This window comes from Sparus aurata, chromosome 11, assembly GCF_900880675.1.
Source record: "Sparus aurata chromosome 11, fSpaAur1.1, whole genome shotgun sequence".
NCBI lineage: Eukaryota > Metazoa > Chordata > Actinopteri > Spariformes > Sparidae > Sparus > Sparus aurata.
In genome coordinates, this window is record NC_044197.1 from 24,944,255 (window position 1) to 24,961,708 (window position 17,454).

Below are 17,454 nucleotides of genomic sequence, written 5' to 3' on the forward strand. Positions count from 1 at the left end.
CAGCTTATCACACCAGCTACCATGTTCATTTCCAATTTAATGTAACCACATCATACTAAAGCACGCACAAGCAGAACAAAACAACTTGGAGTGATAAAGTATTCATGTATCAGCATTAACTTGGGACCATAACTCCAAAAAAAAAAAAAAAAAAGGAAAAGAAACACTCCCTGCAATAACAGTTTGGGGGGAAAAAAAAAAGCGACAGTCAAAATGGAAAAAGAAGAGAGGAGCAGATAGTTCAGCCGAGCCTCGAAGGCTCATAAACCGCCGAGGCACATCACGATTTATGGTCGGGGGGGAAAAACGTGGAATTGTGCCGTGCAGTGCAAGTCTGACTAATGCAAAGCACCTGTTGGTCCGACAACCTGAACATCCCATGAGAGAGAGAGAGAGTGTGAGAGAGAGAGTGTGAGAGAGAGAGAGAGAGAAAGAGAGAGAGAGAGAGAAGGGGGGGCTCAGACGAATGGTGACAGAGGAAGAGAAGAAAATTCCTACAGCTTCCAAAAGATCTGGCAGACGTTTATGCGAGTGTGGCGAGACAACACGAGAGCTGGAGGTAAATCACATCAACCAGGCTCGTCTTATGTGTGACATTGTAAAATCCATTTACACGTTTTTGAATTAAAACCGCTTAAAGTTCTTCTTTTTTCCCAGCAAAGGGGCTGAAAACCAAAACGCGTCCTACCCAGCAAAACACCCGACATGTAAAGTGAACAATTAGCTGACGAATTTAGAATGTTCATTTTTGTATTTTCAACTTCTGAGCAAAAACAAGCGTGTACATGGAGCACATACTTCCACCGAGGCCCAACAGTCCCCCTTTAATTCAATCAAGCTTAATCCAATATCAAACTCCATAGCCCCGTATGCTTCTTAATCTTAAAACCACCCACAGCTGCTTAACCATAATTCAAGACCACCAGATCGAAAATCTGCATCAATCTCGCAACAAAGGTGTGAAAATAAAAAGGCACACTGGCCTAACTGGCTGGAGTAGTTGGTTATATTATGGGACCTCAGTGCCCTGAGGGGCGGGCAACAAAGAGAGCCCCATCACATCCCCAACAAGACACGCGCAGGAATGTGCTTAGGGATAGATCTGACAGCTAAGTGTCTGTTTGTCCTTTCGAATGAGTGTTATTGTGAAGAGGAATGTTCTACACGCAGCCTCCTTTAAAAAGACCCTGGCTCACGCACACACTTCAAACCCTCGCACAGTTTAACATGCAGTCGACGTGTACGAGCCGGGCGTGGAGAGCAGCAGCGCGTCCAACTGGAGGTACACAGTCGTTCATACAGAATTCAGCTTCGTATTATTAATTGAAGAACAAAAAAAAACAAAAAAAACGCCCGGATAGGCCTGATGCTGGCCCGCGAAACAGAGAGAAACGCGGACTCAAAGTCAAAAGAGAGAATGGATGAGGGGTCGTAATAGTCCCACATGTAGCAGAGGGCCTGTGAGGCTCTCGGTAACCTTGACTGTTTGAGCACACAGCCGGGCAGGCGATGCAGTAAGAGGCGAGGAGGCTTTGAAGCTTTACTGCAGAGAACCTAGCAGGAATTCTGATGTCCTGCTGTATATCCTCTAACCCTCCTCCCTCCCTCCCTCCCCCTCCTCCTCCTCCTCATCCTGATCTCTGCAACTCATCCAATATAAAGTGAGAAGAAACACGGCATAAGCTAGCGAGAGACAAGAGAGGGAGAAGAGAGACAAGCCTGTGAAAAAAAAAAAAAATTCAGGTGGATTCAAAGCGAGTGAGAGGAGAGAGAGGATTCTTTTTTTTTTTAAATGTGAAAGAGGCCTAAATCAAAACTTAGTAGTCCACGTGAAGAAACACAACAAAGCAGGGATTGGGGGGGCTGGTGTTGCCTTTGGACCAAACCCAACCCAGAAGATCACAACCTAACGACGGTGGTGGAGCTACCCCAGTTTTTCCCTTTTGCTGCACAAACCTCCACCGCCCTCAAATTACTATCAATATTCAATTAGGGGGTCGGGGATACTGGACGAGCCGGCCGCAATAACAAACCGCACTTCTCTGTGGATTAAGGCCCTGAAAAACTAACACAGTGAAACGTCTTTTGTAAATAATCACCCGATACTTTCCGAGTAACACCGAGTGAACTGGACCTCTCGCACAGCGATGAGTGATCTCCTCGTGGACTTCGCCACCAGCGACAGACCTACACTCGCCGGCTCAGTTCGCCTTTAGGTTTCCTACAGCAATCAAGCGTGTGTTTCTATATCTGCGGCTGGAAACGCACTGTGGTCCTGGCTCGAGCAGGCGGCCACGCGACCAGAGCAGCACCAGGCCCGTTGTTTCGATAACGCGGAAAAGGGAAAGGGGATCAGATTTCATATTTACATCCGAGGCAAAGTCCAAATCGTGGAGCGCTCATTCGTTACCTGGATCGGAGAGGGCTGTCCGCTTTCACAAAAATTCATTCATTAATCACTTCATCATCAGAACATTTCACTCCCTGATGTTGGTGTCTGTACCAGTGCGAAAATAAGTTGGGCTCTGGTAACATCCACAACTCAGCACGAGAGTTTTAAAATAATCAACACACCAGGTACAGAGACAGGTAGAATGTATACGATGTCAAAACGACTAACCGGGCCACCTCATATGTCGGGAAGACTGACATATGACTCAAACGCCGATCTTAATACTCTCATCATAATCATCATAATTACCCTGTTATTAAACCTGTCAGAAAACCAGAGCTAATAAAAAGGAGTCGTTACGCAAGTGAGGAGACGACGAAGATTTATTGGCAACAATTCTGACACTTGATTAATTGATTCAATCAACTTCCTCATTCACGGAGCACAACTTCTGAGCAGCTGCCAACAGGTGCGTAAGAGAAGACCGAAGGCAGACAAACACTCCTGCACACTGTTCACCTCAGCGGAGACGGGGAATATATTTTCATAGCAACGATTCGGCACAAAGACCTCCATCGGGTTTGCTTCCTGATGAAAACATTCACCGGTTCCTTTGTGTCATAAATGACAGTTTAATAAATCCATTTGGAGTGTGTAATCAATAAAAATGATTAATAAAGCATTCCAAGACATCATCTTTGGTTCTAAGAAATTACTGATGGGCACAACTGATGTTCTATAGACTAAACCAATGAATAAATAAATAATCAGGGGGAACTGTAAATTAATCCATAAAGACAGCAACACTGAGCTGCAGCCCGACATCAAACTTTGCGGTCCGTAGTTACAATATTCAGACTGAATTTAACTGATTTCAATCCAATAAAATAAACTAAATGTCGTACTTTGCGACAGAATGCTTAAAAAAAACGACTGAAACTTCACGGGGCATTGCTTTAACAATATAAATCCAACAAAACATCCTGTGAAAAGTTGACCTATCAAACTTCAAACGTCGCACTGTACGCCCTCACGTCCCCTGACAATGGAGTAACTCAATGACAGATCGAACAAGGTTGACCCAGTGACTCAGACGCACTGACAAGGGGGGCCTCAGATTACACATCTGCCGGAGAATGAGGGGTGGAGCGGAGAGGGCTAGAGTTACGCTTTAAATGGAGATGCCGGGGACGCTCACTTGATAAGGAAACCCTCAGATCTTCTCCCGCATAACTTTGCTGGTCGATGTCGCTGTGCCAAAAAAAAGGAAAAGACACAAATGAATGTTGGCAACGACTCCAGAAATCAGACCCGGTGTTGGAGTCGATACAAACTCATTTTGGGGGGGGGGGGGGATGAATGCCTCCTTCACTGCGCAGGGGAAAGAGGGAGAGAGATGAAGAGACTGTGGTTCAACAGACACACCTGCAGGCTGAGAGTCAGGACACATCCGAGCCTCAGAGCAGGTGTCCACACAGACGGCACGTTCGTACTGGATGCACATCGCATCACATTCGTTGAGAAAACCGCTCTGACAAATCCACGAAATGTGCCGCTTCGATCTAACTCGCATCAGCGCCGCGCCAGGTCGGATTTCTCACAGCTTGCACAACAACGCGGATGGCCTCCAAAGTGTTTTCCCACGACACACGGGGATGACGCGCATTTTTCATAAATAATCTGAACAGGGCCATAAGAAATCAGAATCAGTCATTAAAAAAAATGCTGTGGGAGACGAAGAGAACTAAAGACAGAACCACACAGTAAAAGAGAGAGACTCATTTTAAAAGGTATGCACCAGCATGAGCAGAAAACAAGACTAACACAATGTTTAAAAATAATAATAAAAGACGGAGTGCACAGACAGCAGAGACAATGATGTAAAGAGCAGGAAAGACAGACACCGAGCACAAACTGGAGCTCAGGGAGGGATGAGCGGTGACAAAGGCAGATCCAGAGGGATCAGAGGAAGCCCTCAAAGCCGACTCCCAGAGCCGGGATGAAGGCGGCTCAGTGTGGAAGCAGAGAAGATGAAACACCATTTGGGGTCAGGGCCCCCCCGCTGCCTCGCCTCTGTGTTCGGGGCCTGTGAGCGCCTCTGCCTCTGAAGTGCTAAACAACCCCCCTGCACACACACACACACACACCCTGCAGCACCAGGCGCTGCACCCTGCACCCTCCTGCCATTTGGTGACTCAACACAGCCCCGCACAGACGGATACGGCAAACTAGTGATTCTGCCGTGGTCACACCGTTCACCGTGTGTTTAAACTCATTTAGGGCTGCACAAAACGTCACGGCCGACTCCCCTGCTGATTATTTTCTCGATCAATCGGCTCCGATTGATCAGATTTGGTCTATGAAACAGCAGGAAACAGTGAGAGGTGCTGGTTACAGTTTCCCCAAAGCTCAGGGCGACGGGCTCAAATTTCTTGACCTACAGCGGAAAAGACAAAGCGTGCCATCTAACAAATACCAATAATTACCCTCACAATAAACACGGTCGGACCAATGCACGTTTTATATGTTTGCTTGAAAATGTACTTAAAATTTTTAAAAATAGGTGTCAGTCCATTTTCTGTTGCCTGACTAAACGACTCACTGACAAATTGTTTCAGCTCCAAATCAAATTTTGTCAAACACCCAGCTGATGATCCACATAACAGCTACAGCTCTAGAATTAAAGGATCAATCGAGGTTTGTATAGTTTCATATGAGCCAAAAAAAACACAAAAATCACGTCAGTCGGAGATGCAACGACCAGGAAAAATTTATTGCCAAGTCATTTTTTCAAGGAGAAATATCACAAACATTTGCTGGTTCCAGCTTCTTAAACGGAAACACGTGCCGCTTCTCTTTGTCATCTCTGACAGTAAATGTCAGCGACCTTCTCGGGGATCTGGACTGTCGCTGGGACAAAAAGAGCAAAATTCCCCACATTCTCACTCTCTGTAGACTAAACGATTAATCGGTGTATCGTGAAGAAACCCTGGATGAATCCATGGTGACAGCAATTGTTAAACTGAAGCCCTGATTCAGAATTAATCAGAAGATATTGTTGACAGCAGGGTGATCGTTCCCCTCATCTCTGGGGACATGTGATGTGATGTGATGTGATGTGATGGGCATTTAATTAACCACCACTGAACCAAATGCCACAAAAAACATCACGACAGATGAACTGATCATGACAACAATGCTGCAGCCCTGATTCAAAACTGCTGCTGATGGTCTGAAGATTAAAATCTGATATCTTGTATTGGATCATGAGCAGATTTTCAGATCAGGCCTGTGAGCTGCAGCCTGCTTAGATATCTTATAACAATGGATTCATCCTTGTGATTTGATGTTCACGTACGTACCAACTGACTGTCCACCTTCATGTGCAGTCTCATGACCTCGCACATGTCACGGTTAAACACGCTGAGCTGATCTCGTTTCACTACGAGGATGAATCAGGCCAGCCCTCTGATGAGACGACACAATGAGATGTGGCTTCAGGGCTTCATCGCTGTGGGTGACAGGAACTATTCTGCTGTTTATTTGGATTTATCAGCTCGCAAATGTTCAAATGACTGATCAAAAAAAAAAAAACAAGGCGTCTATGGAAGCAGCTTTGGGGGATAAAGAGCTCCAGCGTGCTCATGTCCCACATTCATGCGTCCTAACTTCACAGCGCCTGTTGTTGAGCCACCACACGTCCATCCGAGCAGAGGACTGTCTCCCCCCCCCCCCCCCTCAACAACAACTCTGTCCACTAAAGTTGTCCTCTGTGGTCATTACTTGCCAACACTTCCAACAATCCCGTCAACGCCACACTTCGGCTCTTTAAACCAGATCTCGGTTGTTTTGTTTTTTTACGCAGAGTCGCCACACGGACACAGCTCCAGAACATTTCACCCCCTCCCTCCTCCTACTCCTCCTCCACGTTTACCTGCATGGTGAAGACTCCCAGCTCCTGAGAGGACAGCTTCTTCATCTGATCGGCCAGAACTTGCGCCTCTTCCAGGATGGAAAACTCCGTCTCGGCTCCGCAATATCCACAAGAAAGAGCCGCGCACATTAGGACGAAGCTCCGCGCAAAGAAAGCCGAGAAGCCCCCGCGAACGCGACGGTGTGTATCCCCGAGAGCGGCGCGCGTATTCGGCGTGAAAGGCGGAGGTTTGTCCCCCGGCCGCCTCGCCATGATGGCTGTGGGTCTGCAGGCTGGAGGAACGCGGAGTCTGAGCTGGTGGCGGAAAGGAGAGAAAAAAAAAAAAAAAAAAAACTTCAAGGGGAAACTACTTTTACAACTTTGCAGCCTGGAGTTCGTGTGCCCCTGCTCTCCGGTACGAGTCTCCACTATTTCCAGCGGCGCAGACCATCGCAGCTCCGTGAAATCCCCCGAGAGAACAAAGTAGATCCATGCGCGACACGGCACAGTTTCTCTTTTTCACGAAAACCTCGTCGCCGTTCCGTCCTCGGTCAGTCGCTCCAACTCCTGGAAGTCTGGCAAAGTGTGTGTGAGCCGGAGATTCACCACAATGGGGGTGAAAGTGGGAGGCGTGGAAACACAGGAGTCCTACCGGCGCCTGGATCTCCGGATCTGTGGATCAGGGTTTGGTGAGGCGTTCAACTGCTGCTGGGAAAAGAAACCAAGGCGGGCGTAGAGTGACCCTTAAATAGACAAAAACATCGAGGATCGTTTTTAATTTTTCAACAACCCGTTAAGTCTTTGCTGGTATATGAAGCACATATGTATGGAGTAGTTCACAGGACTGTAGCAAGGATTTAAGAAATGCCGCAGAAAATGTCCAGGTTGCCCTCAATGCATCCGTCCACTGCCTCCTCTGGGGTTGCAAAACGATTATGCTCATTATTGATTAATCTGACGATTATTTTCATGATTAATCGATTCATGACGTCTTCAAATTGCTTCTTTTGTCCGACCAACAGTTCAAAATCCAAAGTCACTTTGTTTGCTGTCAAAAATGACAAAGAAAAGCAGGAAATCTTCACATTTAAGAAGCTGGAACCAGAAAATGTTTGACATCGTTGCTTGAAAAATGGAACAGTTCTCAACTAATTTTCTTTCCATCGCCTAATCATTGTAACTCAAATCTCTGCCCGCTTCAACCATTCGTGACCTGACACCAGAAAGAAAGTCTCCAAAATATTTATAAATATTAAGATATTTCCAGACTTCATTAATGATGCTAACTATATTTTATTCCTTAACATGAAGATCTAAACAGAGCTACACATCTTAAACACTGCCAGGAATTAAATGTTGTTGAATAATGTTTTTAAGTGTTGGCTTAAAAGTTAAGTCAATTTCATTCATACAGCCAAAAACACCCTCTAGAGCCGCAGCGTTTAACTGATTAGTCGTTAACTATTTAATCAGTCGTCAACTATTTTGACAATCAATTAACTGATTTGAGTACATTCTTAAAGAATAGAGCCAAAGCTCTCTGACTCCAGCTTCTTTAATGTGCATACATTCTGCTCTCTTTACTCCCTTTATTACAGTAAACTGAATATTTGTGAGTTGTGGACAAAACAGGACCTTTGAGGACGTCCCCTCTGGCTTTGGGAAACACTGGTGACATTTTTCACCATTTTTTGACTCTTTATTGACCAAACAACTTATTGACTAATCGAGAAAATGATCCTCAAAACAAAACGAGATGAGTTGACAATGACATCATTTAATGATCCAAGACAGAAAACCTCCTCCAGGACAGTTAGACACGTAATTAATATTTTACCATATTGAGTCTAAAAATGCTTGAATTGAACAAGAAAATGCCCACCATGTCTAAGATTCTTCTCCCAGGTTACTATAATACCTTCACTTCCCACAGGACATGACCCCTGTCCATTATCATCGATTAATGACACCGATGACTTTCATTGCAGACATTTCATTCTTTACCGTTTTGTGAGGCCTCATTTTCAATATAGGACCATGTGGACTCCACTCTCCACTAACTACCAGATGAGTTATGTTCTTTTTGCAAGCCTTACTCACATTTCTTACTTTCTCACAGGCTCCATGTTGTGATGATTTACTGAACAATGCCACCTTGGATGCTTGTAGAGAAGTGGCTTACTGATCAATGCAGCGGCCAAACTGCCCTCAAAGTATTTTATTCATTCCAGTCACTCTATGCTGTTTGTGTTTTCTTTTATCTTGAAGTGTTTTTAATGAGGAATTACATTTTTTTACGAGGTGTAAGGATCATTATAGATCTTTTCCGCGAGTAATCTGGTGACATACGTGAGATTGTGAAATCACATCTCTGTCAAAATCACGTCTCTTGCAGGTGTGATCGGGGTGAGTAAAACTGCATCATTTGGATGAAGATGAATGAGAGCGGCACTCAGAGACTCCGCTCCTGTTGTCTCCACTTCTTGTTTTCGCTGCAGCCTCAATTTCACTTGGCTCTGACAGAGATCAGAGGCTTGTGTATTTGGGCAAATCACATCTTGATTGCAACATTAAAAGAAAAGCCCTGACAGATAACTAATTTATTAAAGGATCTTGTCATCAAGGCCGATGATGTGAGGCTTTGAAGTATAACAGCACTTCAACCCATCCAACAGCTGACCTCCAATCAGAGCTCTCTCTCTCTCTCTCTGCCTGTCTCTATACAGCCTATTTCACTGCAGAGTGAATCTGATTTGCAGCTGCGCAACCAGCCACCTCACCTATTGTCACTTCTTGGGAGATGTTCTGGTTAACCAGTGTCGCATTCAAGTTTGTTTGGAGGGAATAAACGGCTCACTTGTTTGTTTGTTTTTCCCATTTTATGATGATCCAGATTCACTTAGTGGGCTTGTTTCAAAGATTAGGTATTTGTTTGTTTCTTTGATTTGGATTTAATTTGACTTAAGAAATCCTGTGAAGGTGCAAACTTTCCACCAATATTAAAACTCGATACTTTAAAAAATATGCCTTGCACACACACAGACACACACTCTGTGGTCTCTGCAGTGTTGTAAAAAAATGCCTAAAAGTCAGTCAAAAGTAAAGATAATGTTAAAATATTACTTAGTCTTACAGTGTTGGTAAGTAAAAGTAAATTACTTAGCAGTGACCGCGGTTTGAGTCTATGATTCTACATTTGGAAGTGTGAAACAAGCCACCAGAAATGTCATACCTCAGGACAATTACAAGCCGTCTTTTATGGCGACCAAAGCAGGTATTTCAGGCGAAATCATGATGTTTACCTAACCCTAACCAAGTGGGTATGGTGCCCCAATGTAGCCATAATGTAAAGTTTCAACATAAGAAGAAAAAAAGAAAGAAAGAAACATGAAGTTTGAACTAATCTGTGGTTCTGCAGAAACGTAATTTGCCATGCTTTACTCTGGTGATTGGGTTTATTTTTACCTCTGATACTGAACCAAGTGGCAACTACAATTATCAAATACATGTAGTGGACTAATAAGCACAATATTTGCTTCCGAGGTGTTGTTGAGTGGAAGTAAAGGCAACTCTAATTGGCACTTAAATACAAGTGAATGTACTTAGTTACTTTCCATAAGTGGTGAAAACCCATAAACCCGTAAAACTTGCATCTTATCATCACAGACAGCCATGGGAAGCTACAGAAGTGACTTTCCAAATGTTTATCACTGATGTCGTCGTGCTTGTGCTGGAATAACCGACCTCACCTCTGTTAGTGAGTCACTTTCGCATTAGCTGTGCGATGATCACTTTTCATTTTCTTGCCGTCGTGATGCGTCATGTGCTGGAGCATCAAAACCGTGTATATGAATATATAATTTGCATGTTTTAGTCAGTCAGTCAACCATGTTTAGTTATGGTCTTGATCACTGTGAGTGCCGAGCAGCCTGCTCGCCATGGTAGTTTCAAACCGGAGCCAAAATAACTTCAGTGCCTTTTAACTGAAGTAACATCTGTCAAATGAAGAGGTATTTTTGGTTTTTGGTATTTAGAGAGTTAAGTCCGACCTGCCATTGTGACGTGGGCTGTGAGATTAATGTTGCGGTGGAACAAGTCAGATGTGGATTTTATAGCTACTGAAAACTCCTAATTTGGACCTCTTCTTTCTTTTACCAAACTTGTCATTTGTTCCTTATTGTCCTCTCATGATTTTAATTCACGTGGATGGCTCTGTTTGTGAAATACAAGTGTGATTGATGCAGCTGGGAAGCACTTTGCAAACCATGGATCTGCAGCAGGAGCCGTTTCACCACTCCAGCCTCCTGAATGGCTCGTCTGTCCGTGTCTTTGGCTGCAGACGCCCTCAGATGTTTGCGTGGCCATCAGATTCTTTTAGACACTTACAAACACAAGGATGTTTGTCGAGTGGTTACATGCAGTGTGTGCGCAGCATACATTATCAGAAAATCCCTGTTTTTTTCAGAGGTTGTTTCACCTTCAAGTGTCAGTTCAACAAGCAAAAGTGACATTTATTCGCCGGACATTTTTTATTTATAACAGCACAAAAACTGTTTGTGAAGGGAAATAATTTCCTGAATTGGCTGCAATATTTGCCAAGGAGAATATATATAAGGATCCTTGCGCAAACGTTTGAAAGTATGAATACATTTGCATAATTTGAAGCAGACTAAAATAACACAAAGTGAAATTTCAATGCCACAACTTTTTTAAATCGTGTGGTCAGCTTCTCCTCTTCACTCAGCCACAGAGGCAGAGCTGACCTCATCAAAGCTCTCATGTCGGTGAGAGAAGTGTTTGTGAGTTTTTTAGAGGATTTTAGAAAACCTACTCAACTCTCTCTGCTCTGCACCTGTGTGTGTGTGTGTGTGTGTGTGTGGTGCCACCACAGGTGTATTCTGTTCTCACTGATGCACAGATGTTCAGAGGAAGAGGTCAGGGACAGAAGAAGACTCCACATGTGGTCTTTTTGCATCATAAATTTCTATTAAGAAGAGGGACTGATTGTTTAAGGACTTGGTCTGTTATGTGATTAAAATGCAGATCACTGAATTTCCAAAGATTCACCGAAGATTTTTTTAAGGTACAGTCATATGTCTGTGCAACCACTTCCTTTGTACCTGTTCGAAGTGATGTCATATTTCTGACACCGATAATGAACGACCAGAATGCAAACGGTGTGTGACGCTTCAGCCAAACAGGAAACACAGGTTTGAACTCCTCCATCGAACTTCAACAGACTGTGACTGTAAAACTCATCCGTGGTGCCAGTTTATTGTCACCCTGTCCCAACGTCACACGCTCCTTGTACCCAGAGCGACCAGTAACATTTAGTAGTGCAGCGACAGGCGCCTGATCCCTCGCCGGCTTCCCACCAGCAAACAAACTGCGTGCTGCGAGAAGCACGACCAAGCTCTGAGGTTCCATCACTGGCAAACTGGTTTGGTCCTACACCACCCGAGTGCCATGTTTGAAATATTACTTTATTACTTACCAATATAAGCATGACAATACAGACGTTTTTCGTTTTAATGTATTATCAGGGCGTAAATGTTGACTGCACAATATAATGTCTATCAAATAATGAGACCATCTGTGTTTAGAGGGGTGGCCTATTAAACTCACTTTCACAATGCAGTTTTGTTTGTCACTAGGCAAAAACAATTTGATGATCGAGATCCAGATGTTTTCACGTCTCCATTGTAGACTAAATGACTGAATAAACAGTTTATGTCCTGTGTATTTGTCATTTGTGTCTCAGGGAAACAGAGAACGATCCAGCTGTTTTCATGAGAGCAGCATCGACAATACCACTTGAGTAAGTGCTACAGGAGGGAAAGTTGTCTGTAACAACTTTATCAATTGTTAAAAAAGGCACAAAACCGTACCGGTGGATTTGTCTAATAAATAACCAGTTTATACTAGCAGCATCGCAAACTACAGCCTCCAAAATTCCAATTAAGTGAAATCAAACAGTCTCAGGGAGAGTCTGAAAAACCTGAACATGATAAGCTTCATCAGTGTAGGAATCATTGCAGCGCTGTTGTACCGAACTGTGTCAGCTTCTTTAGCTACAAGTACACAATAAAGTGGAAACACAATGTTGGAATGAGACGACAGAGAGGGCGATCATTATCAAAATCTGCGGTTGCATTTTAACCTGGATAGTTAATTGTAGCCTTTACTGCTGCATCCAGTGGCCACAACAATGGCGCTGATTGCAGCTCATGAAAGAACTCATTGTTTGATTTCTGAAAGAGCAACACCAGGTACACAGATCACTCCTGCATGACACAGACTGTCGGCTTGTCAAGCCATAAAATACGGCACCATTTATGTGCTAACAGCACTGTGGGTTCGTGCTGTAAAAACCACAACACCAGTTTGACTTGCTCTCATGTTTTGTTTTTTATTTCATTTTATCTCTTGGATCATTTTCACTGTGCTAACCCAGCCAAAGGAGATGGCCGTCTGTAAAAACTGCTGATCCTGACTGGCTGTCTGACTGCTACATCTCTGTGGAGAGAGCGCTGCTGGTACATTCGGAGTAAAATAATTCATTACACAAGAAAGCGGGTCGGGGTCTTCATTAACAGAGACAGAAGGATTTGTTTTACAGGATTTACCTCATTTGCATTATTTTAATTACAGCACAGACCAACAAAGCCACCTGGCTGGGGAAGATAAAGGGGGAGCAGGGGGAGAAAGTGAGGCTGATTAGTCCAGAATTCCGGATTTGGTGAATATTTTAAATGAGATGCAGAGTGGGTCTGTTCTAAGCAGGACAGGAAGACTCTGGGGTTTCACATTTGGCAATAAAGGCGGCTCTGACTGAGAGAGATTCTTTTATTACATCTGAACAGGAAAGTTTTGGCTCAGGATCTAATAATACTTGTTACCTGAGGAAGTCGAGACTGGATTTGACGCCAAGTTCAGCGAATGAGACACAGCTTCTAAAATTAGAATACTGTTGTGTGCGTCTGTGTGTGGGAAGGAGACAACGCTACCACTGGATTTTCTTATGCCGTGTGAATAAAAAGCTAAACTGTCTGAGCATGGCAGTTCCCCCACTGCAATAATCAGTAAACACAGGGGTTGATAGTGCAACAGAAGCTTGTTAGATTTTTCGCAGCAACCCTCGTCTTGGCACAACAAAGCCCTTACATAACATGATGAAGCACGGCACAGAAGTAGGATATGACAGGTAGAAGATTATTTACAGGGGAAGAGAGAGGATTAACGCAAAATCTAGACAGCTGTATAGTTTTACGAAGATGCTCACATAGGAGGCAGTATCATTTAAATCAGGCCCGTATAGGACATGCATGCAAATCAAAATGGCTTGTTTAATCACATCTTTTGACAGAGGCAACCCGTGAAAAAACAGGAGAGGGTTGTGGGTTGGTTGACACAGCAGGCACCCGTATGTATGTGCAAAGGGACTGAAAAGCTGAATTTCGATCGAAATTTAGATGCTTAGCAAGAATCTTTCGACGTTTCCATAAATATTCTTATTTGTCGACCGACACCACTCTCATGTCTGCATGTTAACTGTGGAAGCTAAAGAACCACTTTGCCGAGCACAAAAGGCTGGAAGCTGTCTAAAGCTGACTGATTAATGATTTATATTGCATTCGACTAGTTCTGAGGAGGTTTGTGCAGTATGTAAGAGCCCTGTTATTCGCCTGTTTTCATGCACATTTCCAATTTGTTCATAAAAACATTTTCTTTTGCAGATTTTCTGTACATTTGATTATATATTCACTGTATCTATGGAAACCTGACATTGATTGATTGTTTCCTAGTAAATAGAACAAATAACGCAGCATAAAGTCACACATCGTTACATTTGCATGTCGCCTTTTTTTATTACGTATTAAACTAACATAGTCCAGTTGCCAGATTAAAATGGTGGCATTATATGTTTCTGCAAACTACAGATATGTCCAATTTATTAGTTTGCTACATATTACATCGACATTTCTACAATACGTGTTCCATCCCGTCCGACGTATTGACGAGCGTATGAATCTTAATATCAGGAGGGACTAAGGATGGCGGTAGCCTGACCGCGAAACTATTTTTGGAGACAATGTTTTTTGTCATTTGTAAGTCTGAAATTTTTTCCCATCGTGTTTGAGCAACAACACTTCAACTAACCGTCGGGACGATATCCAGCTCTGAAGCAACAGAACCAGGTAGGCCAAAACGTAATCTTTTGTTTACCCTTATCACGTAGGTGCTGTGTCCAAACCTAACCAGACCAGAAGCACAGCGATGTCACAACATGAAACTGAAAACATATACAAATGTAAAGACACAACAGATCAGTGATCTGCAGAAATGTACATTGCAAATAATTACTCTGGCAATTGTTTTGACCAATAATAGTTATGTGCATTATATGCATACATAAACACATGAACTTTAGACGTCCTGGTAGGCAGGTATTTTAACAGACCCTGGCTAGCTGTTTTGACACAGCCTCCAGTATTTTATTCTATGCTATGCTAAAATAAGCTAATTTCTTTACTTTTGCTCTGGATTGACTTATTTTGATCTTGTAGTCGTGTTTCCTACTACGTGTACTGCATCTTGACTACAACCTCACAGATATCCCTTTGAGCATCACACCTCATGGCAGTAGAAAATAATACAAAGCGCCGCCTGTTCAGAGAATGAACGATATTCATTGGCATGGAAATCAATCTGCTTTCATTTGGTCAGTTGACTGACTGGAGGTATGAGGTTGCATGACATTGATTCCGAGCCACTGCATGAGCGTCCTTACCGCAGCTCTCTGCCATCTCTTTCTTCCCAGCTGGTACTGGATCGGCCTCAAACCACGTAGAGGAAGTGTTTTGGGTCCAGCTGCTCCCAATACTCTTTGGTTTAGACAACAGCATCAACATGTTGAGGAAAATCATCCGTCATCCTCTGTAAATGTCTTCAAAGAGAGCACAACAAACAGAGCAATAAACTGGTCAGTTAGAGAGCGAATTCATGGACTACTGTGACTTATCTGTGGCATGTTATCGTACCCTGAGTTATCCACATGTCTGCGGTTAGCTGTTAACATAATGAACAGTCAATAATCGGTTCAATAGAACCGTTACCTGACATTATGTGACCCTAACAAGAACTGTAGAACCTCTAATAAAAGTACAGAGAAGAGACCCAGACTGACTAACCTGATTGTCTCTCTTCATGATCATGGCGCCTTGGTGATCACCCCGTGGTAAAAACAGAAATCATTTTAGACGTAAACAACCTCTCAGTTCCCAGCTGACTTGAACTCACGGCAGAATTGGAGCTTCAGTTTCAGAGTCTCTTGGCGTCCATCCATCCATCCATCCAACCATCTGCAGACAGGAAACGCTCCAGGGACAAACGAGTGAGACCCAGTTCTTCCTAATGCATGACAGACTCCAGTGCTTCGCGTGGTCATGAGGGAAGGACGGAGGAAAACTGAAAGAAATGGATCGAGAGGCTCATGTTGCTCCGTGGTTACAGACAGGCATGGAGACACAACTATACATGTCTGTTGACCTGTGTGACCTCGACACGTTTAAAGCATTATTAGCAATGGCTTCTATAATAACAATTACAGTAATAATGATACATTTGTTTTCATCCACTGGCGTCGCGGCTTGTGCGATTCTTTGCACGACGGTCTTTAGATGTACCCAAAATCTTAGGCTGAACGTGAACGACTGGAACCCTTTTCCACTGTCTTAGCCATCACTTTCATCTCAACAACACACCTGTAAAGATTCATCACTGCATCTGTGGCGCCGTGGTTCAGGAGAGAGAGAGGGTGCTCCACTAATCAGAGGGTCGGTGGTTATACTGTATGTGCCCTTGGGCAAAACACTGAACACCAACTTGCTCAACGGGCCACTTTGGTTCGGATTGGATTTCCGATTGGTTTGTTTGTATAGCAGCCTCTTCACGAGTTCACCAACGTGTGCATGTGAACACGACAAGTGCTGTAAAGCGCCTTGGGTGGTTGGTAGACCAGAAAAAAGGTGATAGAAATGCGAATTGCATTTACGATCTTGCACGACAGACAGACATGTGGGATTTATAAAACACCTGGCAAAGTGCTCACAACTGCTTCTGTGGTAGTTCTCGCTACTATAGATGTCCGCAGGGACACACTTTTCATTTCAAAACATTGCTAATCGATGCTGTTGTGGCTGGAAACGAGACATCAGCCCTGAGAAAACAAAGAATAGAGAGTAGTATTGCATTGGGTAGTACTGGATAAATTACATTTTGACCTGAGGTGAATATGAATGTGGGTACCAAATTTAACAGAAAGTTGCCATCCAAGATTTGTTAAGCATCGAACTGACCAACTCACAGACAGACACACAGACATTGCCAGAAAGCTACGCTGCTTAAAACGTGACCATGATCAAATCAAAGCTGCTCGAGTAAACTAGAATAACAGAAAGGAACTTCTCTCTCTGGGCACTTAATCTTCAGAGGGACGAAGGTTTAGCTTGTGATTAAAAAATCCAATCAACAGTCATTGAAAGAGCGGCAACACAGGCAAATATAGTCTGCACAAACACGTAAAGAAACAGTAAAAAAACAGAGCGGGAGATGGATCTGATTACAACTGGAATTCAGATCCACTGGCTATGAAGTGATACCACGTCATAATTACAGGGAACAAGCCCCAAACATCAATACAGAAGAAAAAAAAAAAAAAAAAAAAACATGAAGAAACTCCTTCACAGAGCCAGATAAAACTAAACCAATCATTTCACACTGGGGGAACTGTGCTGCTAACCCTACTGGGTTTTAATTAGCTGCAGCGGTGCCCGTCACTACACACATCAATACCATCTCTGCTGGTGAGTGAGAGCAGCGCGAGAACAGAAGAGAAGAGAAGAGGACGGAGACGGAAAAACAAAGTATGAAGGACGCATGCTCCTCTCCTCAGCTGCCATCATTTTTTTATGAATACATTTGCTACATGTATGTCAATCTGAGCGGGGCGGGGCTTAAAGGCAGGCACCATACAGTTACCATGGCAACGTGAGTCTTTGAAGTTTTTGCCCCCTTTTTTTACAGCTGGATGTAACAACCCGATCTGCTCGCCTCTCCCCTCAGTTTCCCCCCCCCCAGCTTCCCTTCT

General features: G+C 43.6%; 1 protein-coding gene across 1 annotated transcript in view; it reads right to left on the reverse strand.

Annotated features, from left to right (window-relative positions):
- Window positions 1–6,999, reverse strand: part of cachd1 (cache domain containing 1) — a 90,172-nt gene extending 83,173 nt beyond the window's left edge. The window contains exon 1 of the mRNA XM_030434205.1: window positions 6,327–6,999. Coding sequence (XP_030290065.1) covers window positions 6,327–6,578 — 252 coding nt within the window. The 5' untranslated portion in view covers window positions 6,579–6,999. The remainder of the gene's footprint in view (window positions 1–6,326) is intronic.
- Between the last annotated feature and the right edge of the window lie 10,455 nt (window positions 7,000–17,454).